The sequence below is a fragment of the Bombyx mandarina genome, chromosome 23 (genome assembly GCF_030267445.1).
Source record: "Bombyx mandarina strain Sakado chromosome 23, ASM3026744v2".
Lineage (NCBI taxonomy): Eukaryota > Metazoa > Arthropoda > Insecta > Lepidoptera > Bombycidae > Bombyx > Bombyx mandarina.
The window spans coordinates 1,162,003-1,188,111 of NC_143229.1; the positions used below are offsets into that span (position 1 = coordinate 1,162,003).

The window sequence follows — 26,109 nt, forward strand, 5'->3', positions numbered from 1 at the left end:
TGGTTACTGGAGCACATAGACATCTGCAGCGTAAATGCGCCACCCGCTTTGAGATATAAGTTCTGAGGTCTTAAGTATAGTTACATACAAGTATACATAGTTGATTAATATTGTTTTTCTTTAATATTATTTGTCTATAGTGTTGTCTTGGCGAAATCTGTGATTATAGAAATCTTTGACAATAGAACCATAAAAATGTTCAAACTTATAATTTCAATTAATTATAGTCGAATTTGGAAAACTGGGGGACCACTAGTATTAGTAACAAAACTACTTAAAATAAACTTCTTAAGCCTGATGCTAAGACCCTACATAAATAATTCAGTTTATATACACAAAGATAAATGGTTATTTCTATCTTGACTAGTTCGGTAAGGGATACCTCTCTTGGATTATTCAAAGCCGTCTTTTGGTTAAACACAAACATCTCCATTTGTTAATACATTCTTAGAACCTTGCGGTAGAGTAGCTTACTGTCAATAAACATTACACATTCATATTTCTTATCTAGAAATTTCTCTTGTGTTATGAAACTTGAGATGAGTAAAACCATTAGAAGTGTCAAATTCCAAACGGCTCCTTTGAAAGAAATGTGCAGGTAACTCTGTCTTATAATAAATAGCAGGTTATTTTTATAGAAAGACTCTCAGTAATCTGTCTAAAGTACACATAAAGTTTAGCTAGTTATTAGTTTTATATTATAGTTTTTTACTGGTGGTAGGACCTCTGTGAGTCCGCGCGGGTAGGTACCACCGCCCTGCCTATTTCTGCCGTGAAGCAGTAATGCGTTTCGGTTTGAAGGGTGGGGCCAGCCGTTGTAACCGTACCTTAGAACTTATATATCAAGGTGGGTGGCGCATTTACGTTGTAGATATCTATGGGTTCCAGTAACCACTTAACACCAGGTGGGCTGTGAGATCGTCCACTCATCTAAGCAATAAAATAAAAATAGCAATTAATGAATTGGTGTGTAATTTATTTTATTATCATATTACTTGTAGTATTGTTAAAATAAATAATATAATAGAGTGTTCAATAAAAGAATATTATTCAGCTGTTATATTTATAGCCGACGTGTGATCGGAAAGTGGTTTTGAATAAGGCAAAGAACATTATAAGAACTATAAAATCTTAAAATTTCACCAACGCTTAGTATTTCGTGCTTAGTGTTTCGTGTCAAAACAACATTTACAAAATGAGCAGTTACTTAAATCGGGTCGGAATTTAATGAAAATACAAGTTAACAATTTTAAGAGAACATAATTTATTTTTGATTCACAAGTATCGTTCGAGTAATTTACAGTAATCTGTTGATGATGAGTTGGGCGACGTACTCCAAAACACGGCTGACCTCGGCCTAAACAAAAGAAAACATTATTAAATTAATTAATTTAATTAAATCTATATATATAAAAATGAATTGCTGTTCGTTAGTCTCGCTAAAACTCAAGAACGGCTGAACCGATTTGACTAATTTTGGTCTTGAATTATTTGTGGTAGTCCAGAGAAGGTTTAAAATGTAGATAAATATGAAAATGCTCGGATTAAATAAAAATAACAATTTTGTTTTTCCTTTAATGCGTCCCCCGTCGGACGAATTGCTTTTGTTTGTTTTAAGTTTATTTTATACAAAAGTTAAGGTATTTTCTTTATCGATTGAGGTACTACGAAGTCTGCCGGATCAGCTAGTATTTAGATAAATGTACGTATTCAAGTTTAACTGCACTCTAACCGAAAACATAATAAAATAGTAATGAACACTTACTGCGTAGTCCGTCAGGTAGACAGGGATCTTCTCTAGGAAGTCATTGACGGCTGGTCCAACTTCGCGTCCGAAGAGATTGATTTGGAGGTTAGACTAGAAAGAAAGAAATCGGTCAGTACACAATAATTTAGCACAAAAAATACAGCTAAAACAATCGAAATATTTCTTGCAGACTAAGTATCGTAATCAAATGAGACCACCAATTACTTGCTTGTGGACATTTTTGTTTGGAAATTCAATTATTACGTCGGCAACGCCCGGCCGTCAATTCTGTTAATAAATTGCGAACGGGCTCCAAATATTGGGCAACACTGAACGGAGCTATCTTTATGTAAATCGTTCAGGGAAATCTAAAATATAGTAGTACATGCTCGGTGGTGGTCGGTGTGGTCAAGTGACATTGCCATAATGAAAATTCTAATCTTTTAAATATAAATAATATTAAAAGTTCGTACTTTGACATCGCCAATAGTTATTGCAGCTCCGATGTCACTGACAATGATGTTGTCTGCGAGGGAGACGGAAGCGGTAGCCTCAGCAACGACGTTCTCAAGAGCAAGTCTGAAACAGAAAAATACGTATATGTATTTTTAAGAAATCTAGCTCTCAAGTATAATTGTATGAAGACGGTACGTTTCGAAAAATGGACAACGTACCCTCCGGAAGCGAAAGACCTCAGGACGCGGCTGAAAATACGGATTTCTCCTTCAGCGGAACCTGTAATTGTAAATGTTGTATACTCGTATGTGCAATTTTCAAGATATATGTAGTTAGGGCATATTAGGGCATATATCGTAAAACATGTACTCACCGACTGATGCTGAAACTCTGGGAACAGCCAGGATTAGGTGGAGTCGGGTGCCGACGTAGCTGACACTGCGCAAATGCAGGGAGCTGAAGTCATCAGCCTTGACGTCAGTCACGCGGCCAGAGAAGTTAATAATGCTGCAGATGAGGAAAAAACAAGGATTATTAAGGAGCTTGATAAAGTTAATGTGTCGACATTATGATTAATATACCAGTAGAAATTGAATATTGCAGTAAGTCTTCCGGTTGTTCCATCCAAATCTATGGCCCGAAAATCTTACATGATGTCACTCTATGTGGTTTTTAATCAGAAGATCTAAGTATGTAACCCCAGGATCCAGGGGACCAATCCCATACTACCAGTTTCTTATTCATGAAAGAAGCTCTAGCGATCTCAATACCTTTACAAGTGTTGAGGTATTAATATTAATTAATAGTGTGAAACGAATTAAATTTATCTTCAAGGATTTCGGGATACCGTTATGCGCAAGCCTGTGCAAATATAAGCTTTTTAAAATCCCTCCGTAATTTATTCTCGCTGCTAGCTGAAGAAATATAATAAAGCCACGAAACAATCATTCATTCCCGCCCGAGGGGTTCCACCCGATCAACCCTTAGTGCTGTTGGACTGCTGTTTTTAAAGCTCACAGCAATGATAGTGCAGATGACTGTAGTACCTACTCATCAAACATTTTCGACATGACATCCTATAACATCAGCACGCTAAGTCTCTCATTGGATCTTCTCAGTGGATCGCGATTTCGATCCGAAGTAGACACAGTCGCAAAGCTGCCACCCCAAAGCTGCTAAGCTAGCAAACACCACCTTGACTGAGGTATCAAGGAGGGTACCACGAGTGGTATCAAGGAATTGGTGCCATTTATACAATTATTTTCAGTTACAATAAAGTGACAAGTGATGCTCGAAGTAAAACGTATAATATTACTCACTCTGATGCACCCGGAGGGCTCCAGGAGCCAGCGTAGCCGTCACGGCGGAGAGGATCAGCCGCTCTCAACAATTCACCGATTTCATTGAACAAGTTTGAGATCACGATGTCAAGGATGCGCTGAGAATTAGGCTCGAAATCTGGAAAAATTGTTTTCTGTTCATGCTGATCACTAAGAAACTAGAATGCTTTGGACATTAGAGTAAGTTTATCCTGATACTGGGAAGGAGGGATTTTTTTACGAGCGCATGCAATACATGTTTTTTTTAATGCTTATATGGATGGATGAACTCATGGCCCACCTGGTGTTAAGTGGTTACCGGAGCCCATAGACAACTACAGCGTAAGAGCCGCTATTCATCTTGAAACAAGTTTTTATTTTTTTATTGCTTAGATGGGTGGACTAGCTTACAGCCCACCTGGTGTTAAGTGGTTACTGGAGCCCATAGACACCTACAACGTAAATGCGCCACCCACCTCGAGATATAAGTTCTACTGTCTCAGTATAGTTACAACGGCTACCCCACCCTTCGAACCGAAACGCATTACTGCTTCACGGCGGAAATAGGCGGGGTGGTGGTACCTACCCGCCCTGCACCAGTAAAATTTTTGTTTGTATTTAATACAATAGTTTAGGGTACAAACTAAGCAGCATGTAGAAAAACCAACTATTAGTCTGGTTATTTTAGTATCCTTACCGACATCGCGGTGTGGCACAGCCGACACGCAGGCTAGGGCAAGGGCAAAGATGAAGGCCTTCATTGTTGATTGGATTCTGCTGAAACGAAAAATATATGAAGACATTACAAACAAAAATAAAATATATGAAGTACAAACAATAAAAAACGGTTTTTCATTTTGATTTGATTTTAAAACTTGACATCCTTGACGAACACGATGAGAAGGAAGGAAATGTATTCCTTACATTTTACAAATCAGATCAACGATCTTAGCTTTAGGCCAAATTTATCGATGACCATGATGTATCGCGGATAAAATTTGTGGCGAGACATTGGTATGAAAATGGAAATAAAGAAGATAAATGAAATAATTTGAAAGAAGCTTAAGGTGTTAGAGGATCCCCTGTTCGATCCTATTCGAATATTAAGAAGGAAAGTATTACACAAGTATACATTACCTCTCTTAAAAAATTGAATGCTTTTCATAACGACCTAGTGGCTTATATATCCATAATTATCAAATCTGATTCACTATTGAACTGATTGCTCGAGATTAGTTTTATCTTAAGCGTATTATTATATTGATATTGCTTCAGTAGGTGCAGGTGTTAATTGCGTCATTTCCAATATTTCGATAATTACCTGTTTCCACCTCAGGATTAATGACACGTCGTCAGCAACAGGTTCATTTTATTATCCTGTCGAAGGTCGTTTCTGTTTCCTACTTTAATAAACTTTTTTAGGGTCTTAACCCACATTTAAGATGCAACCTTTTTTTTTCGGGTCGGGGGTCAAACTTCCGCGACTAGGGGGCGTGCGGGGTATGTGGGACTGGTCTGCGTCTGCGAAACCGCGGGCCCATAGATGTTTTTAGGGCCCTACCCACTAAACACCTCCCCTGCACTCTTCGCCCAAGCGTCCGATCCCCTCCAAAGTCAGTACCCGGCTGAGGTAAGGAGATTACCGCGGTCAACACTACAACCAGACGGTGCAGCTCACCCCAAGGACGTCCAGCCGACGGAGTCTTCGAGGCGAATCGAAGGCTCTGACACATTGCCCGTCTCGGTACGGCAGCCCGTCAGGCCGCCCAGACGGTGCCGCTGGTGTTCCGGAATACCCCGTTGGTTTAAGATACAACCAGGACTAACCTTTATTTGGTTGAAAAAAAAGTAAGTATAAGATTACCTCGTCATTTTCGTTTTACCCTCGCATCGTTTGTTACCGAAATAAAACTCATTCCTACTACAAAGAGATAATCCAGAACAAAGATCATCCTTATTACTCATTAAGGAGTCTTGAAAACACTGCATTCATCCACAGCGCGTTTCTAGGAATCATTTGGGCCAATTACCATTCAGGTCTCTAATATTTGCTCCTGCAAAATATTTTATGAGCATTTTGAGATCTCCTTCTTAAGGTGAGCTTTGAAAAAAAATTTCAGCGTTAGGCCCTGGCTTGGCTGTGCCCCTGACTGACGGTTTCTACCACGAAAACTTATTCCAACTCTATTTTACTCTTAAGTGATCCGTGGGCTTATCTGCCCACCTATGCTATGATATCATCATGAAAAAGGCACACACTGGCTAAATATGAGCTTTCATCGTTTCATCACCGTACTCATCTCAGTCGCTTATTATCCCACATTTAGCCCTCACTAGTACATATTACGAGAAGGACGTAATTTTCGCTCCCCCAATGCTTCTGCCGCATCCTGTACAAAACGATTTGTGTTTAAGTGTAGAGACATTGTCATGGAAAAGACAAAAGTCCTTGTCGTCTGTCAGAAGTAGTGAAATGCAAATACATAGTTCATTTTTTTCTTACATTAGAAGCCTTTGTTCAGACAAAATACTTAAGTTTTACATCCACAATTATTAGTTCATTTTATTAATTATTTAATATGTTTAAAACGGCTAGCGTGGTATGGACATGTGATGGGTAAAGTGGAGATGCATGTGACTATGAGATGTATGGAATTAGTAGTGCAAGGTAAAGGAGCAAGAGGTCGACCGAAGAAGACATGGATGGAGTATGAGTAGGAATGCTCTGAGGAGTTATTGGAGATGATCCCCTCATCTCCTTTTTATCATCGCACCTCCCGCCATCGGAGCAGGGTTCATCCATATTATCTGGAACCGCAGTACGTTTCCAAAGATCTTTTTTGCCACGTACCATCCGGCTTTGGAATGAACTCCCCTCTACAGTGTTTCCGGAGCGCTATGACATGTCCTTCTTCAAACGAGGCTTTCGGAGAGTACTTAATGGTAGGCAGCGGCTTGGCTCTGCCCCTGGCATTGCTGACGTCCATGAGCGACGGTGACAAATTACCATCAGGTGGGCCGTATGCTCGTCTGCCAACAAAAGCAATAAAAAGAGCAGTGATTGAGATGACGACTGATAGAAGTGAATGGAATAGAAAGAATCGCTGTGCTGACCCGACCTAGTGGGATAAGGTGGAGACAAAGAAGAAGTTTAAAACAGTGGTATTAATATTAATATTAATTACAATATTTCCATAATAAATAAATTTTTGAATTTTGTTAAATTATTATAATTTTTTTCTGTTTGTCTACTAAAGACATAGGCCTCCTCCGATTGTTTCCATGGGATCCAGTTTTCAACTGTTCTGGGCCAGGTTCTGTCCGCAAATGCTTTAATGATATTATAATAGTTCATTAGTTGTGTTTTATTGTTGATTCGAATTCGATGCTGTATTCGATGCGATATTGAGAGTTTTTTTTTGGAATTCAAAGCAAAATAATGTCGAATACTAAATTATTATTAGTTCGAGTGTATATAATAGTTTCAACAGAAATTTAGTGAACTGTGCTCCGTAATTATAATAAAGGCATCAAATACGCAAAAATTTCAGTAGTCTTTTCATAGTATTTTGCTATTTGTCACTTTTTTTTTTATTGGTTTTGTAGGCAGACGGGCATACGGCCCACCTGATGGTGAGTGGTTACCGTCGCCCATGAACTTCAGCAATGCCAGGGGCAGAGCCAAGCCGCTGCCTACCGCTTAATACTCTCCACAAGCCTCGTTTGAAGAAGGACTGAGACATTATTTTCAGATTTCCGAGAAATAGCAGCAGCTGAGTGGAAAATCTTTATTTTGTCACATACTACCAGTATAGTAATAGTTTCTAGTTATTAATTGACTATTTGACTATTTGTAACCTAAATTTCAATGCCAAAGCAATATTTAAGTTATTTTGTCATTTTTGAAATTTTAGACTGTCTCAATCTCTCTAAAGGCAGAACAAATGATATATCTCGTCTTGCTTGTGGAAGTTACAAAATATTTCCGAGTTTTATTTTCACATGGAGACCTGCATGGAAACGTGCAGTTCTTTGCTTGTTCGCGTGTTCGTATATCATGCTTAAATATTAATATACCTTAGTATATTAATGTTTCAAGGTGAGGCGGCCTTTACGTTGTTGATATCTACGGGCTCCGTTAGCCACTTATCACCGGGAAGACCGTGAGCTCGTCCACTCATTTAGGCAAGAGCAGCTAATTTGGCATAGATGGCTAAGATTACGCTCGCTAAGAACGGATTTAATACTAAGATAATTTTAAATTAATAAATGTGTTGTTACATTATAATATTATTATTGCCACATGAAAATGGCCGTCATGTTAACCGTTGCTATGGTAACGGTGTTATTCATAGTATTTTCTCCTGTTTTCACGAATCTCAGGCATAATTAAAAGTACTGTTTCAGTTTAATGTGGCGTTTTTAATTTTCACTTAAGATTTTTCCGACTTTTCCGATACTTCACTATGTTATTGGATTATTTGATTATTATGCTAGTATCACCAAAAAGCACTCATGGGACACAATGGAAGGCGCTAAATGCCGTATTTACTTAATTAGGTCTGGCTCCAAGCGCTACATAGCGTTTAATACAAGTTGGCCACTAAATAAAAACATTAAGAGCAACCGACAGAACCAGGAATAGTCCAATGAAAATAAATAAGCCCCTAAGTCCCTTCCGCGACATTAAACACAAACGGTCACGTTACCAAAATGTTTCCGCAATTCATTTTCCACGCCAATAATATCGGTAATGCTTTTTCAATATTATACAAGACATATTCGTTGTGGGGTCCGAGAATTTTACACTACAATTTTGGAACAAGATTACTATTAAACTGATCTGTAGACTCAGAGTGATGTCGCCTAGCTAAGTCCAAGCAACGTTTTGGATACGGTATGTATAACTGGAAAAAAGTTTGATGATACTGGATCTATAGTACTACAGTCGTGCTTATGTCTGAGGGTTGTAGCTGCCTCCATCCATGACCTTCGTCGTCACGATGCCGTGCCATCTCATCGTGTCTTCGGCTGCTTGGAGAGCATCATAGATTATGGAATCGATTGTTGTGCTTTAGACACGAATCAAAACCTCCTCTAACATCAAATAACTTATAGGTAACGCGTAAAGTGTGGTCTTACACTTCACTTATTCATCTGGCGCATCATCCGAATTGCCAGTGAAGGGAACTTAGTTTGGACTGTATTAGATCTATGGGATAAAATATGGGGCAACCGTTGTCAAAAGTGACGCTTTCAAGTCACCACAGTCTTGCCACTAGATACTGGTGGTAGGACACTCTTGTGAGTCCGCACGGGTAGGTACCACCACCCCGCCTATTTCTGCGGTGAAGCAGTAATGCGTTTCAGTTTGAAGGGTGGGGCAGCCGTTGTGACAATACTGAGACCTTAGAACTATATCTCAAAGTGTGTGGCGCATTTACGTTGTAGATGTCTATGGGCTCCAGTAACCACTTAACACCAGGTGAGCTCGTCCACACATCTAAGCAATAAAAAAATAAAAAATAAACTTGAAAAAACGACTCACAGGTTGCTGTTGTCTCATTAAATACCGTGGTCCTACGAGCGCGCCATGCTTTGAGACAACTGATTGCGTAGAGACATTAGAGGCGAAGGTCAAAAGTCATTCGACAAGAAGGTCGACTTGGCTGTACCTAGTGATCAACACAAAAATCCCTAGCACTAGTAAATGTCGTTTGGTGTTCGCATTCATAGCCTAATTGCCACCACCCACTTCGAGGTATGAATTCTTAAGTAGTTTCAGTTTATAGTACAACAGCTGCCCCGCTCTTCAAACTGAATCGCATCACTGCTTCAAGTAGGAACTAAGCAGGATTGTGGTACCTACTCGTACGGGCACACAACCCTACCACCAGTGTAGTAAGCCGTTACAACATACAGAAAACACTACAGATAAACCCGAGTGAACTTCTTAGCCCCCTTTCTGTAACAGGCACGGCAAGCGATGAGATTCTATGATGATGCTATGGCATCTCACCTCACCTCATAGATATGAGGTCTTATTCTGGATGGCTGTATGAAATTTTCATAAACTGCCTACAAAAACATTACCCCAGTTTCAACTCATTAAGATAAACGACGCGTGATGACGTGGAGCATGAACAAACAAACAAATTTAATCAAAACGTTATCTTAAAAGACAACGTACAAAAAAAAATAATAAGATTAGATTACGACCACCACCAAGTTGTGATTTTAAATATCCTTGAATTGTTTAAAATAAATTATTTGTGAAATCCCCAAGATCGATAAGGATACTGGCTATTAAATAACCCACCCAAACAACATAGATTGAATGAAACGCTGGCTGAAGGTTTTGTGCACTACAAGGAATTTTACTGACATATCGGCAGTCCGATTTTTCTGGGGCGATGTGCCGTGAAAAAAACGTATTATTGGATCGTGTTCTTGTCCGTCTTTACTCGGATCGGTGCGTCGCAGCTTAGAGTAGCTAGCTCTCTTTGAAACCACACGATACGCACGCCTAACGACGCTATGAACAATTAAGGCTTCGTCAAACAGAACGTACTTAGCGCTACGTTTTAACGTCGCGCCTTTTCATATCACACAAATTGACTAGATGAGTCCAACGCTCCTTGACGCAACGCATTCCCCAAATCATAGTGCCTTTCGATAGCAGTGTGAAAATTTAAAAGTATTAAGATGTCGAGTGATTCAGATGTGGCATTGTAACCATAGGTATTTTCTAACTAATTCTGTCAATTTTTCGGGCATTATCCAGTATTTTAATACACATTCACTCGGACGCTAAAATAAAATTGGTAAATAAATAATAGTTTAAAAAAACTAACAAAATACGCTTTTATATAAATCCAATATCCAATATCCAACTAAAAAATAGAAAATACATTTTAATAAATTTGAATTACAAATAGTGCAAGAAAAAATGATTGTTAGTTCTTTTAAACTATTATTTATTTTTAATTTTATGTTGAATTTAAATTTTTTCAATTTTTTTTAGTGTTGAATTGTCATCGGTCCTTAATAAGTAATTCGAGTTAATCCGACATTTTGAAGGGGGTTAAAATCATGTTCAAAGATTCCGTTACAAACATACATACGTCTGAAACTAATAAAAGCGTATTTATAAAAACTAGAGGTCCCGCAGTAGTCGAAATTCGACTATAATTAATTGGAATTGTAAGTTTGTACACTATTATGATTGTATTTTATACTTCTACAATCACAAATTTCGCCAAGGCTACATTACTCAATTTGACCACAGACGGCAAGAACAAAAGTTTGACAACAAATAGTATGTATGACGCGTATTTGCGTCAAATACATGGTATGTAGTGTGTGTAATATTTTATTTATTGATTTAATGTATGTTTTATGCATTATTTAAAAAAAAAATTAGCATTGTGCACTTCTTCTCTATATTCTCTATAAGTGTGAAAATTTCATACTCCTCCGTCCGCGCAATTTTCGTAAAAAGGGATACAAAGTTTTTGCTTCACGTATTAATATATAGATTACAACGCCTGACGTCGAAGCGTCCTAACGCCGCGACAGAGCGCTGCGTACCGCTAGCGCTGGCTCTCTGTTTGACAGTATACATAGTATAGAGTGCGCGGAAGATAGTATCTTCCTGCCATATCGGACCGTAAAAAGTTGTCGTAGGACGTCTTGTGAGTCCGCATGAATAGGTACCACCACTCTGCATCTGTCTGCCGTGAAGCAGTCATTTTTTTATTTTTTTTTATTGCCCTCGTAGAACACATTTGCTTTAAATTGAATAGGCTTAAATGAATATAACTACAAAAACCACTATATCTTTAATATTTTCGAGCAGTATGTTCTGTTTTTACTTTAAGCCTTCATTCGGTAAGTCGATAGCAATCGAATATGTAAAAACCTACTTTTTAAACACTTGCGTCACAAACGTTCACGAATACGAACCGTGTATCAAATACGCCTAATCATTTCGATAAATTGATTAAGCATCATTAATGAAAGAACGTAACTAATAATCTATAGGTACTAATATTAAAAAGCCGGAGTTTGTTTGTTTGGTTGAACAGGCTGATTACAGGATCATTTTGGGAAGTCTACCTTTTCGAACAAAAAAAAGAAAAATGAATTATCAAAATCGGTTCAAGCATTCTCGAGAAATCTGTGATAAAAATATGGTGATCGAATTGATTACTTCCTCTTTTGAAGGCGGTTAAAAAGCGTGACTTTGGTACTTTAAATAGCTCCTTAACACTCTATTATTCAAAAATATTTTCACCCTCTATGTAAATGAAGTCGCGGCAAAAGCTAGTACTTAGATAATTTGGGTCAATATTTTTATCTTTTTTTGAAAAATATAATTGTCCATCCGATAGTTTTTAAATGTATGTAGGCAATGAATGTATATAATATATAATGTATATAATGTAATATAATGTATGTATATAATGTAATATATTTATTGCCCTTGTAGGCAAACGAACATATGGCCCACCTGATGCTGAGTGTGTGTAAATGTATGTTAAGTACAAGCACCAAAATATACCAAAAGTACGCTATTTACCAAGATAACATATCTGCAACAATAATCCCTGGTGGATGGTACGAGTGATTGGCAATTTATCACAATTACTCCAATACTAGATTGGAAACGATCCCAAATATACTAATTCACAAATGAATTAGATGGATTTTTGATAACATAACCATTATTTAATGGCAACTAGTAGGATTACAGCGTATCTGACGGTGAATTTTCGTCATGATTTATACACGTGACTTACAACAAGAACTTTTCACGTATGATGAAGTAGGACGATAATTGATATACCGCCTTTTGTAAGTGGGTATCAGAGTCCATAGACAATACCACGTGAATACTGGCGCCTTGAGACATGCGGTTTGTGTCTCAATTGTATTGTATAACTACTCTCCTACTATCTTACTCTACAAACCAGGAGACATGACCGGTTCACGGCAGATATATCTAAGTAAGATGGCGGTCTACATGCACGTGCTTAAAATACGTCCTGCTATCGGTAAATACCAGGAGATAAGTGCAGTACGCGGGCTTAATACCAAGAGAATGCTGCGATCCATTCTCTAATGAATCCCTAGGTAGCCTTTTACGACACTCACGGGACGAGATGGAGTGGTACTATTCTAGCGGACAATATAGCACCAACAACTTTCTCTTTTTTTTTTGTATTAACAATCACGCCACGTAAACTGGTCCCGTGCTAAGTTCGTAAAGAACTTGTGTTACAGGTACCAGATAACGGAAATAAATGTAAGATTTTTATTATACATATACGTTATTCATACATTATTATATTTAATATACATCCATAGCCCTGGAAAATACATTTTATATTTAATTTTATCATACAAATATCTTCCCTTGGCGGAATTCGAACCCGCAACCCCCTTGTGTAGTGACCATGTCACATACCACCACACCAGACGGCCGTTTGGAATGTGATATATGAAAACAGTAGTTCGATTGGTAGTATGAATAAAATCTGCTGCGTTGTTGTGTGGTGCGACGGTGAAAGTTTCGATCTGATCATTTCAAACATTTCCTCAAACACCGCCATAGCTTTTTGACATGTACAGTCGAGCCAGGACCTATGTACGAACCGCCGCAGGGAGTTCTGACGAGTTCAGTGTGGCAGTGGGCTTACACCAAGGGTCTGCGCTAAGTCCCTATCTCTTCCTGCTGGTGATAAATGCCTTGACATCGAAGATACAGGAAGAGCCCCCTTGGTGTATGCTGTTTGCCGATGACATAGTGCTCGTCGGAGAGAACGGGCTCGAGGTCCAAAACATACTGGAGAAATGGCGATGCAAGTTGGAGAGTGTTGGCCTAAAAATCAGCAGATCGAAAACCGAAGATCTGTTTAGTGATTTTGGCGGTCTCTCCTATTTTACACCCAGGAAGTCTGAAAGTGGCACCTGTGACAGAGAAGCTGAGAAGTACGTGTTTGGGATGAGACGAAATGAAAATGAGGTTGGTAAGAAAATGTTAACTATGAATGTGGAAGGATATAGAGGAAGAGGTAGACCTAAGAAGAAATGGATGGATTGCGTGAAAGACAATATGGGTAAGAGGGGAGTGAGCGATGAAATAGTATATGATAGAAGAGTATGGAAGGAGAAAACATGTTGCGCCGACCCCAGATAACTGGGAGAAGGGCAGGATAATGATGATGACCGCCATAGCTTTTTGAGATTTTTTTTGCCTTTGCAGGCAGTCGAGCATACGACCCACCTGAGGGTTTTATTTTTTTATTACTTAGGTAGCTGGACGAGTTCACGGTCCACCTGGTGTTAAGTGGTTACTCGAACTCATAGACATCTACAACGTAAATGCCGCCGCCCACCTTGAGATATGAGTTCTAAGCATCTCAGTATAGTTACAACGGCTGCCCCACCCTTCAAACCGAAACTGCTGTAGGTACCACCACCCTGCCTGTTTCTGCTTCACGGCAGGGTGGTGGTACCTACCGGTGCGGACTCACAAGAGGTCCTGCCACCATCGGTAAGTGGTCACCGTCGCTCATGGACGTCAGCAATACCAGGGGCAGAGCTAAGCCGCTGCCTACCATTGAGTACTCCCCGCAAGCCTCGTTAGAAGAAGGGCATGTTATAGCGCTCGGGAAACACCGTGGAGGGGAGTTCATTCCCACGCCGGATGGTACGTGGCAGAAAAGATCTTTGGAAAATCACTGTAGATGAACGCAGCGGTCCCAGTAAGCTCTGAGTTAAGTTTCTCCGGTGGCGGGAGGTGTGATGTTGAAGAATAACTCTTTCCACTAATTAATCAACAGTTTAATTTTAATTAATTAATTTTTATTAATTATCTTTGTATCTTCGAATTATAATCTTATCGAAAGTGAAATAATCAGTGGATTTTCTCTAAAATAAATGTAGGGGTCTTTAAAAGAATTTGCAGAAGATAACCCATAGGATTAGACGAGACTAAGCAAAGAAGAACCAGCCTGTATATTGCTGTTGTTTTTTATAGAACTGGTTATTTGAGGCATGAGGTCGAAATCTAAATTATATAACAGCTACCACCCACCTTCCAAGTCCGAACTCATACTCCCGTGTGGACTCTATGCTCCCAGCTACTTAGCAGCAAGTGTTCCCTTCTGGAAATCTACGACAAATGAAGCACTAAATTGATATACCTAACCAAATTTTTACCCCCATTTTATCCCTATAAATTCCAAGCTCCTAATTAAGCTCACAATTACAAACAGGTCCGCCTCTCCGGAGGACGCCAACTAAATTAACAATACCTAAAAGCTTGTCCGGGCTCATCCCAAGGGATATGTACCTAAGTTTGGGACGAGAGCTTTATTGAAAGCACCAATATGAACTTAATATATCAACCTGAGAACTTTACATTTTAATTTATTCTGTTGCATTTGTGTTATTTTTTATTTTAATTGAATCTTGTTCATGTTTAATCAAACGACATGAAAACAATGATGGAGTAGCATTTGTAATGTATAAGTAATATATAGAAGATTTACGATTAAAATTTCTTATTTTTAATAAGTGTAATTTTTTTTCAGTGGACTTTTTCGAGGATCCCGAGAAGTTAGATACGTCCAGTGGCTTTGTTGTATTTTCCCAAATTTAATTTTATGCACTTTCACAGATATTAAACAGTTAATAAACCACCGTTATTACACAGTTAAACCTGAAGAAACACAAAATAGACAAAATAAAACAAATCACACAACTTCACTCCTCGCGTTCCCGCCAAAAAGTTTTTTGCGCAGGATTACGTGTCAACCACAGATAATATTATAACTATTCGTAAAATGTAAAAGTGTCATTTTTCCGCGGGAATGAATACATGTCCACCACAGATATCATAACTATTCGAATAATGTTTTGTAAGACAATACCGAACTGTAGGTATTTGCTGATGGTCATCGTAGTTCATGCAGAGTAATACACTAGGGGCTAAGCCAAGCTGCTGCCTACCGCTTAGTACTCTCCATGAGACTCGTTTCAAGAAGGTTTAAATCACTTGCTTCAAGTGAGGCCCCAAAACATCTATGCGCTCCAGTTTGAAGGGTTTTCCAGCTAGTAACAGTGGCAATATCAGTTATCCTAATCTTACGATATACGATGGTAAAAGACAATCTCAAAATAAAACGCAAATTTATGAATTGTAAAATTAAAACGCTTTATTCATTGTCTCAAGGAAAAATAAGGTAACATCACTATTCAACTACATACATCGATTCTTATATTAATAAAAATGATTAGTTTTTTTTATTAAAACGGTACATATTTTTTTACATATTACATAATACTACTTATGTTTAAAGCAACTTAAATTTAAATCAACATAATATAATAATCACGTTTTCGTAATTCAGTATGGCAGTATTTACGTGCAAAGCAATTAATAGTAAGTAGAAAGACATTTAGAAAAAAATTAAACATATTGTGTGCAATTCACGCGTGGTAGAAGTGAAACCTTCACAAATTTTGGCTTCAAGATGAGATGAATTTAAAATTTCGGGAAGAGGATAATTGTAGGTTTTAGTAATGATTATAGCGATACAAAGTTTGATAATTATTTTACATTTTATTCGTATTTATTACATAGATTTATTCAGAATGTATTAAGTACGAATATTAGGTACGAAGTAGAGCACAAAGAGATTCACGAATATATGAAACATTGTATAATGCTTCTTATCTCATTTTTTCCCACGTTAAATCTTTCAAATCACAACGAAGTAGAAGTGTTCACTTCAAAAACTCGACAGAAATAAAATATGTTGTCATTATCTTGATAGACTTTTATTATAAATCGTGAAATGTTATACAACAATATGTCATACATTGACTATCATTGTTGAATTAATTACAAAAGAATAACAAACTTCAAAACAACTAGCGTATAATAACTGTCTATAGTAACCACGTTTATCTCATTTGAAATTAAAAAAAATCAAACTACAAGTCATAGGATACGATCATTGTTAAGTTGAAATATTTTCAAGAAGTTGTGCTCCAAATGATAGACACTACATGCTTATCTCCAGTAATGTGACTATAATAAATGTACTAAAAACTCCATACTCAAACCATATTCACGAATGATTTCCACGACGAAGTAACGAATTCGTGTAATAAATATTTGAAGCCTCAAAAATGGTAATTTGCGTAATTGCTGGTGGTAGGGAGTTTATCACCGGACCACCATAATGCTTATTTGTGCTGCCGTAGTTCCTTCCGGTTCGAAGATCAGAGCAGCTTTATACTATACTGCTAGGTGGATAGCAGCATTATAAAACGTATGGAAGAAAACGGTGCACCTAACAGAAGTGAAACTTCTTTTGCCGTGTGTAGTATTTTCATTTTTCAACCTTAAATCAAATTTCTCTTGTAATAGGGAATGCTGTGTATAAGAGAAACGACTTAGCTCGCCTTGTTCTTTCCCTCTCTCCCTCTCTCGAGTGGTTCCTGAGACGCTCTATCTGTTTTCTCACTCTCGCTCTTTCTGATTTCTATCTTTTCTCTCTAGCCGTAGTGAATCTGTCGCGAGATAAATTTTACTCTTAACGCGCCTTAAGAATTTTTAAAGTTCAAAAAAATTAAGAGACCCATAAAACCATGTTCTCTGTTTCAAAGATTTTTACAAAATAGGGGAAATATATATGAAAATCCGTCGAAAGGTGGAAGCTGTAGTAATTTTAATCTCACGCTACAAAGTGCGCACTACATACCTCAATGACACTAACATAACATGAGCCAGACGAATTCTAACCTCTTTCCTAATCCCATCAAAAACTACTTTAATGAAATGCATTTTTCTCAACACATTAATTTTCATATTAAATTAAATGGTTCGCTAATGCATTGAATTCGTGAAAACAAAAAATTACATATTGTCTTAACGACAAACAAACATACCTACTTCTTGTTATTTGTGGACAACTGGTAAGATAAAAATGTGATAATAAATAATGTATACATATCGTAATGTTATTTTAATTAATCTAAAGCCGATATGTACAAGTCGAACAAAATTTATTACGAGAATGGATATCAATAAGAAATACCTACTTTTTAAAAACGTAATTATACTTATTTAAAATTTATTCAGCTCTACGAGTATTTTGTTTTTTTTTATGGCTTACATGGGTGGACGAGCTAACAGCCCACCTGTTGTTAAGTGGTTACTGGAGCCCATGGACATCTACAACGTAAATGCGCCCCCCACCTTGAGATATAAGCTCCAAGATCTCAGTATAGTTACAACGGCTGCCCTACCCTTCAGACCGAAACGCATTACTGCTTCACGGCAGAAATAGGCTGGGCGGTGGTATCTACCCGCGCGGACTCACAAGAGGTCTTACCACCAGTATAAGAGGTCCTACCACCAGTACTAAGCGTTTGTAGCGGTAATGTGTTAGTACAATAAAATTAGTCGCAAATATTCGTTATCTTAAACAGACAGACTTTATAGTTAATTTGGTGTTAACTTGATACCAAAGCACATTATGAATAATTTAAGTAAACCATTTTTTTTATTTATAGTAGTGAACCTTAGGAAAGGCAGCAGTGGACGGCTGTGTGCTTATTGCGAGTTTGTTAACTACTCGATCGCGTCAAAGTTAACTCGATTTTGTATGGAGTTGGAACAGCTTCCCTTCGTTTACCGCTAGGAGTGCTGTTCCAACTCCATACAAATTTGAATTAACTTTGACGCGATCGAGAAGTTAAAAAACTCGCACTAAGCACACTGTTGGCTGAAGAATAGCGAGGAAAAAAGTTAACGAAACATCTAAAACTCAATTGCATTGTTATAACGGCTATATTTGAAACTTACTTCAAAATGGAAGGCTGCTTCCTCATAGAAACAGACTGGGTGAACGTAATTATGTAATTAAAAATTTGCTAGCAAGTACAATCTCTTAAAGCGAGGCAGCCATTTTGGACACCAGCTTAAATATCGGCTTTGGTTTATTTTGGTCTCGTCTAGTATATTGTGTGATATCTAATATAAAAGCAATCTATTCAACTATGAATTCAATTTGCATAACCATATTTTATTTATTTATCAATTAATGTATTTAAATGTTTGGTCTGTTTCTGTACAATTTTGAGTATTTGTCGTGGTAGACCGCAGCCTGTTTGCATTGTATAAATTAATTAGTTTTCGATGTTAATTAAATTTTGACTCTACTCTTCACCAATATTACGTAACTGAACTGACATACGTATCTAGATAGAAAAAATGCCATTTTAAAATTGCACCTAATTATTCTAATTGCCAAAATCCATAATATTTTAATTATTGCACCTCCCGAATTAGTCTTTTAATGTTATAATCAAACTTTTGTGTTTTAGGAACCACAAAACTAATGTATTAATATGAATTTTCAAGAAACACTTCATTGATTCGATTCATAAAATCAGATAATGGTTATGAATTTAGACTATTACTTCCTTCGTGTAGATCATGTGAAGTTATATGATTTTAACGTTGATCTTTTCTAATTAAATAAATAATTTATATAAGAAGCCGGTATCTGTCGACATCAGCTTTAAATTTTGAAAATGAAGATGTCTTTAAAATGTTAACTTAGATCACTTTTAAATAGGACGTTAGTGAAATTTGAACAATTTCTTTTCAAAAATTTTAACCCAATACTTGACCGCAGGCGTTGACAAGTGTATCATTGATTCATTAATTGAGTGTAAAGTAATTTAAGCAGAACAAGAGAAGCCTTATATTTTACTATTAAGAAATGTGATCGATAAAATATGGTATAAATACAATGAGGTGACGAATTTGATGTACTTATATCGATAAGCTTACTCAATATTTAGGTATTTATCGAATCGTTCTGAACGCACAGCTCTTTAGAAGAACAAATAATGCTCATAGAAAGATACATCACAGGTATGGAATCCAGAGTGGACAACTCTGGATGCAGTCAAAGAAACCTTTTTAAAAACTTACCTTGCGTTTTTATTAAATTATTTTGACAATTTCTGACAATGCGATATTTTAATTTCGATAATTCATTAAAGGCAGATCAAAAATTTTATACGCGGTTAACATGTTTGCTATTTAATGCTATTATCATGTTTAATCATGTTCGCTATCTAAAATTACTAGCGTGGGCCCAGTGCAATAACCGTACTATTTTCTATGAATGTAGTTTCTTCGAAAATTCTTTAGGAGGTGACGCTGCTGCTTATTTCTACAACTAGTCTACTAAAATAAAATAATAGAAATGTAAACTTCAAAAAAGGTATGCATTCAGAATTCGATGGATAGGACATGAAAGAAGAATCCAATTTACATTGTCTTAAGAAAGGTCTATAGACCGGTCCGATACATTAGATATTTTTCTTAGCGATCTCTAATGAGCATGCATTATCTTGGGCGTTTGTTGCGCACCTTTCTGTTCCTAAAAATAGCTTTATCTTCCTCTAAGGTACTTCAGAGGAAGAAACCTGATCGTTAAAGTGTCCAAAGCTGCGATGCGAGGTCGAAATTTTATTGGATGGGTCCAGATGTACACTAAGGCCCTAAAGTTTGATCTAAATCACGGCTTACACTATTAATAATGTCAATTCATTATTGATAGGCAACAAATTTTACACATCCATAAAAATCACTTTAGTTTATACACTGCTTCACTTTAGCACTGAAAAGAGGGCAATGCGTGCGTTATCTGAAATCTGTATTATCTGTGATTTATATGGAATAAAGAACAACATGTGTCATATGGATTCTTCTTGCGCCCTAAGTGTAAATTTTTACATACATATATATGTTTTTCAGTTTATATAAAACATTACTATTCTTGATGAATCTACTATGTAATTGTAACTCTGTAATTGTAACGTAATAGAATCTCAGATATTAATGTGATGATATGAGTGTTTAATATTTGGTCCTTAAATTAAACTAATGATGATTTATTATTAATACTCTTTTGGTATAAATTAGTACGCTATAAATACAAAAAAGGACAGAATTCAAATATAGATTTTGTGAAAACACCATTATAATTTATTATGAGTGACTAGAATCGTTTTATTTTAGTTAATTATGTTGTTTCTACAATAATGCATCTACATTGATTCCGATGCTGACCATACTTAGAATACAAGATATGGAATCGATTTCAAAACTGTTTCAAGCCCTAATGTTATACTTATCGGTGAATCTATTGCTATCGGGAGAATCATCAGCAAAAGTGATTTCATTGGATGAATCTGAATTTTCATCAGCAAACTTTATATCACCAAAATCACATCTTTTCAGAGTATCAGCATTAGTTTCACGAATCGTATCGTTAATTCGTTTTAACGTTGATGTGTTATCAAGATCACGATTTTCCCTCCTGTGCACTTTAACAGGAGACCGTGTCAACGTTAAATCTTTCATCGGTATCGTCACGGGACTTTCGACCTTCTTTTTCCTACCTTTCCTGGTAAGTTTGGGTGATTTTTGCAAATCACTTATACTGAAGTTTAACGGGTGTATAATGTTGCCCTTTTCTATGACTTTACGTATCGATTTGATGGATTCGTTGGACCTATTCGATCTGTTCTCAGACCTTTTGAGATTGCTCGATGAAGGTCTGTCTTCTGGTGATTCGGTATTGCTGCCTGGATCAGGATGAAGTTCTTTTGGAAGGATTTCCTGTATGAAATTGTTTTGAAATTATTTATTTGAAGAAAATATAATTTACTAGATAGAAGTATATCATCTAACAAGTCAGAAGATAAACCATGTCTAGAGAGTAAATTCAATTAAAAATAGTAAATATCCCTTTACTACTGTAAAAAAATTGTAAATGAGCCAAATAATACATTGTTACCCAAGAAAATACTTTTGCAGGAAATACCATTTTAAATAATTAGCAAGGATAGCTCAACAAAAAATGTACAATTGAAAACTTGCCTCATAAATTGGTTGTTTTTTCTCATTGATTTCTTTCAAAATATCACCTTCTTCTAACGGCGGTATCCAAACTAGGAAAGCTGGATCCATACCCAAATACGAACCTGGTACCGAACCTGCAACAATGTCCAGATCAATAATTCGAAAAATTGAGTTGTCTGGATTTTCGCAAATTTAGATCTCATTAGATTTATTGCAACATATGAACATTGCATTAGCGTATTTGTTTCTAAGACATTATTAATTATTCGTTTATTACTTATTTCACCATAATAATATTAATTAGTTAAATAATATCATAAATATATTCTATTAAATTTTCATTTCTATCAACCCTCAAATTTATAAGTAAAATAAATTATTACGATAAATGTCATTGACGTTGTAAGAGTTTGCTTCATTAAGCTGTATTTAATATCACAGCTGTGTATCTATATAAATTAGACGGTGTCTATGAGCAAATCACGGAAATTTATCAATCATTTTACTCGCGTTAACGATAATTTCAAGATAGCTTGCATAATCGAGAGGCACCGAACAATAATAATTATCGGACTATCGGAATACTGAGTAATGACACCTGGTCTATGGAAAATCTTTCATTTATATTCGATTCCTTAGCACGTAATTAATTTAAATGACAAATAATAATTTATGATTTTTTTAAGTTAATCTAAAGTGCTCTACACATTTTTTTTCAAATCCATCTCTTAAATCGTAACGAAACTCACCAGCATTATTGACTTCGTAATCATAGTAGTCTATTTCCATTTCAGCATGCGAAGTGAGGCTCAGATCGGATTTGAGGAGTCTTCGATTGCAGTTCTCTTTAGTGTGCTTTGGATTGTCGCGGATCTTGGCTGCGGAGACACCGCTAAGCGCTGGTGAGTACCAGCCCTAGTGACAGATTCAAATAACTTAAATGAGGCTAAATTAGGCAATTTAGGAATTTTCAACTTACATCAACTACTTCGGATAGTAAACCGCGGAGCTGAGTTCGTTTTAATAATTCAGTACTTAAGAAATTATCGTCAACAGTCCAATTACGAATCCTCAAGTTCTTCGGGCACATCACTCGTAATGAAGACTGCATTGAGCGGTTGGTGGTGCAAGGGAAAGTCGAGGGCAAAAGATCTCGCGGACGATCTCCAACACGATGGACCGACCTCATAAAATCTGTTACTCACTCCAACATAAATGTTTGCTCTCACTCTGCGAAACATCGTGCCACATGGCGTCGCATCGCGAGAGCATCGGTATCGCAGGATCCGACTGATGCATGACCACGACCACTCTGTCAAGAGTGTACGAATAGGAAGAACTTAAGAAAGAAGAAGGGGACACTTGCTATTGCAATTATGGGTCAGCGAACTCACAGCCCAATCCGTGTTAAAGGGTCACCGAAGATATCACAGCGTGAATGCCGTCATCAACCCCGAAACAAGAGGTCGTAGTTTCATTGAATTTTATGGCGGTTTTCCCACCTTTGAATTTGGTAGGTACCAATGCTTCGCGATGTATATAGGCAGGACGATGATACCTACCCGTATGGGCTTACAACTTATCTTAATAAATAACTTAACCTCCCTAGAAATACACTAGAAGCTACACAAATATATACTTTTTGTACCTCGCTTGAAAGCAGTACACCACGGGACATGTAGTATTTAAAAAAAAACATTTAAAATTTAAATTGAGTTAAATATACATAAAAATGATTCGGGTTATGATTTTGTCATTGCTTTCTGGAAATGGTCATTTTCTTATTATTCTTTTCTTAAATAGGTTTTGCTGTTCAAATAGCTATAAACTACGCCGCTTTTTCTAGTCCTCATGGACATTAAAACTTTATGGGCCATTCAATGTTACTTCATTTCTTAACTTACATTTGTCAAAGTCGCTGCAGAAGTGGAAGAGGAAGCTCGACTTTCGCTGCGATCTTTCTCCCACACACTGTCTCTGTCTTTTTCGCTGGAAATGTCGTCTCTCTCGCTCACACTGCTGACACTGGTGCTAAGTTCCATGCCGGTCGTATCGCAGTTAGACGATTGAGGCGGCGAGGTCACTAACGCAGGGTTTTCTAGCAAAACCTGTAGGTCCATTACAATTCACAATGACAACAATGCAAAAATTCCCAATTTTTGTTTATTGCTTGGATGTCTGTTCTGCTGCTGTGCTAGCTGGCGGTCCATCTGATGTTAAGTAGTTACCGGAATCCATACACATAAACAACGTAAGCCCCACTCACCCACCTTGGGACACGAATCGAAGTCTGTGTTCTACAACGCCGCCCCACCTTTCAAACCGAAACGCATTACTGCTTCACGGCAGAAATAAGCAGGGTGGTGGTACCAACCCACGAGGACTCACAAGAGGTCCTACCACCAGAAAAAGTTTGTGTTAGTAAAAAAACCAGGAGAGAACATCTTGAAGCGTCAGTGATTATAACAGGATTATAGGTCACTGACACTTGTCATAATGAAAATCTAACCTTCGTAGTGACATTAGAAGCTGATACGGTTCTCGATCGTCGCAGCGGTGATGGTATGACGCTGTTTCTACCAGCCGGAGCGCTGCTAGCGGATACCGTCTCCGGTGTGATGGTGGCTTGGCTGGCCACGCTCTGAGCGCTCACCACGCTCATAGTATCAGCCACGTCCTGCTCCTGATCAGAGGGTTCATCTTCGTCTCTATGGAAGTTCAATTCATGGGGAATTTTAATTATTTTAAGGAATTGTGCAAAAATGAAACTATAGAAAAAACAAAATAAAAAATTCTTTGAATTTGAGCAACTCACAGGGATAATAACTCTGCATGACTACACATCCTGGATAAATTTTAGCTCGAAAATAAACAAACTTTAGAGTACTTTATTATGAGTTCCCTAACACTCACCATTAGTTCATGCTCACACAATAGCACTAGACGTAATAATAATAATAACAAATCCACCCCACAGTTCCAACCCTCTTTGAGCCAAGAGTGTGGCTAATTAGTAAATTCCTTTATGGAACTTTCGAGCATTTTTCGAGGATGGTTGGAAGGGCCTCTTGATAGTGATATTTCTGTTGAAAGTAATTTGTATTCCTATGGATCGATCGTAGAGTCTTATTCCACTTTTCTTGCCTGTGTGCTGTTAATTCAGATTGAAGCAATACTTACGAAGATTTTAAACACAAATTAATATGTTTTTATTTATTTATTCACAAAAACAAAATAACTGAAGTTAAAAACATCGCCAGGAGGGCAGTCCTGAGAAACACGGACGACCTCACAAATACTTCTACATATGTACATACAGCCTCAGCGCAACCACGACCACTATGACTAGAATACTAACTAAGAAAAAGAAAAACATTCCATGCCTAAAAATAAATCTATATAACTAGTCAGGTCATAAGTATTGTCACACAGTAAAAACTTTTCTTTTAGAATGCTGGCCACAAAAAAGTTTATTGAATTCGAATTTCGAATTGTTCATGAAAATAAAAATGTATACTTTTAGAATTTTATTCATTTTTAAATATGGAGTGGACGCTTAAAGAAGACCGTGTTGCAGTTATTGCGTTGCATCGTTGCGGTTACGCGCCAATTCAAATTTTTAACATACTGAAAATGTTGAATATAACCAAAAGATTCGTTTATCGTACCATCAAACGATACAATGAAGACTCTAGTGTAGATGACAGGTCAAGAAGTGGTCGCCCTCGGTCTGTTAGGACCCCAGCAGTGATAAAATCTGTGAAGGCGCGAATTCAAAGAAATCCCAAACGTAAGCAGAAACTGTTGGCCCTTCAGATGGGGTTAAGCAGAACCACGGTGAAAAGGGTGTTAAATGAAGACTTAGGGCTTCGGGCATATCGAAGAAAAACAGGACATCGTTTGAATGCTCGTCTAATGGACCTGAGACTGAAGAGATGCCGCGCTTTGTTGAAGCGGTACGCGCGAAAAAAATATCGGGAAATTCTTTTTTCGGATGAAAACATTTTTACCGTAGAAAAGAGCTACAACAAACAAAATGATAAGGTGTACGCACACAGTAGTGAAGAAGCGAGCAACCGTATTCCGCGTGTCCAACGAGGTCATTTTCCATCCTCGCTCACGGTATGGTTGGGAGTTTCTTATTGGGGCTTAACAGAGGTACATTTTTGTGAGAAAGGTGTAAAAACGAATGCAGTTGTGTATCAAAATACAGTCCTGATGAACCTTGTGGAACCTGTTTCTCATATCATGTTCAATAACAAGCACTGGGTATTCCAACAAGATTCGGCGCCAGCCCATAGAGCGAAGAGCGCACAAGACTGGCTGGCGGCGCGTGAAATCGACTTCATCCGGCACGAAGACTGGCCCTCCTCCAGTCCAGATTTGAATCCGTTAGATTACAAGATATGGCAACACTTGGAGGAAAAGGCGTGCTAAAAGACTCATCCCAATTTGGAGTCACTCAAGACATCCTTGATTAAGGCAGCCGCCGATATTGACATGGACCTCGTTCGTGCTGCGATAGACGACTGGCCGCGCAGATTGAAGGCCTGTATTCAAAATCACGGAGATCATTTTGAATAAACTTTAGTGTCATAAGAATCTATGTTTTGTTAAGTTCATTT

The 26,109-nt window shown here is 37.4% G+C and overlaps 2 protein-coding genes across 4 annotated transcripts in view; both read right to left on the reverse strand.

Moving 5' to 3' along the window:
- Positions 1 to 1,240: 1,240 nt before the first annotated feature.
- Positions 1,241 to 4,377, reverse strand: LOC114249774 (uncharacterized). Its single transcript, XM_028183474.2, has 7 exons — positions 4,220 to 4,377; positions 3,523 to 3,661; positions 2,577 to 2,710; positions 2,422 to 2,482; positions 2,221 to 2,326; positions 1,766 to 1,858; positions 1,241 to 1,357 (listed from the first exon to the last, which is right to left on the reverse strand). Exons 1-7 carry the CDS (start codon positions 4,323 to 4,325, stop codon positions 1,298 to 1,300), a joined length of 699 nt encoding a protein of 232 aa, XP_028039275.2. The 5' UTR covers positions 4,326 to 4,377; the 3' UTR covers positions 1,241 to 1,297.
- Positions 4,378 to 15,704: 11,327 nt separating this feature from the next.
- Positions 15,705 to 26,109, reverse strand: part of gogo (thrombospondin-1 like protein golden goal) — a 253,296-nt gene continuing 242,891 nt past the window's right edge. For 2 of the 3 annotated variants that reach the window (XM_089737382.1, XM_089737381.1), the window contains exons 16-20: positions 23,994 to 24,192; positions 23,389 to 23,592; positions 22,234 to 22,399; positions 21,503 to 21,618; positions 15,706 to 21,241 (exon numbers count right to left, since the gene is read on the reverse strand). In XM_089737382.1, the coding sequence (XP_089593508.1) occupies positions 20,732 to 21,241; positions 21,503 to 21,618; positions 22,234 to 22,399; positions 23,389 to 23,592; positions 23,994 to 24,192 (1,195 nt within the window). In that variant the 3' untranslated portion in view covers positions 15,706 to 20,731. Of the gene's footprint in view, positions 21,242 to 21,502; positions 21,619 to 22,233; positions 22,400 to 23,388; positions 23,593 to 23,993; positions 24,193 to 26,109 lie in introns of all 3 variants that reach the window. The other variant, XM_089737383.1, reaches the window with a different exon arrangement.

What these genes read in the sequence shown, in the direction of transcription:
- LOC114249774 (XM_028183474.2), bottom strand. Translation starts at nt 4,325, where the DNA reads ATGTCTTCATATATTTTTCGTTTCAGCAGAATCCAATCAACAATGAAG. An exon ending in TGTGCCACACCGCGATGTCG is followed by an intron (nt 3,662 to 4,219) that starts GTAAGGATACTA and finishes CAATTTTTCCAG; the next exon opens with ATTTCGAGCCTAATTCTCAG. An exon ending in CAGAGTTTCAGCATCAGTCG is followed by an intron (nt 2,483 to 2,576) that starts GTGAGTACATGT and finishes TTACAATTACAG; the next exon opens with GTTCCGCTGAAGGAGAAATC.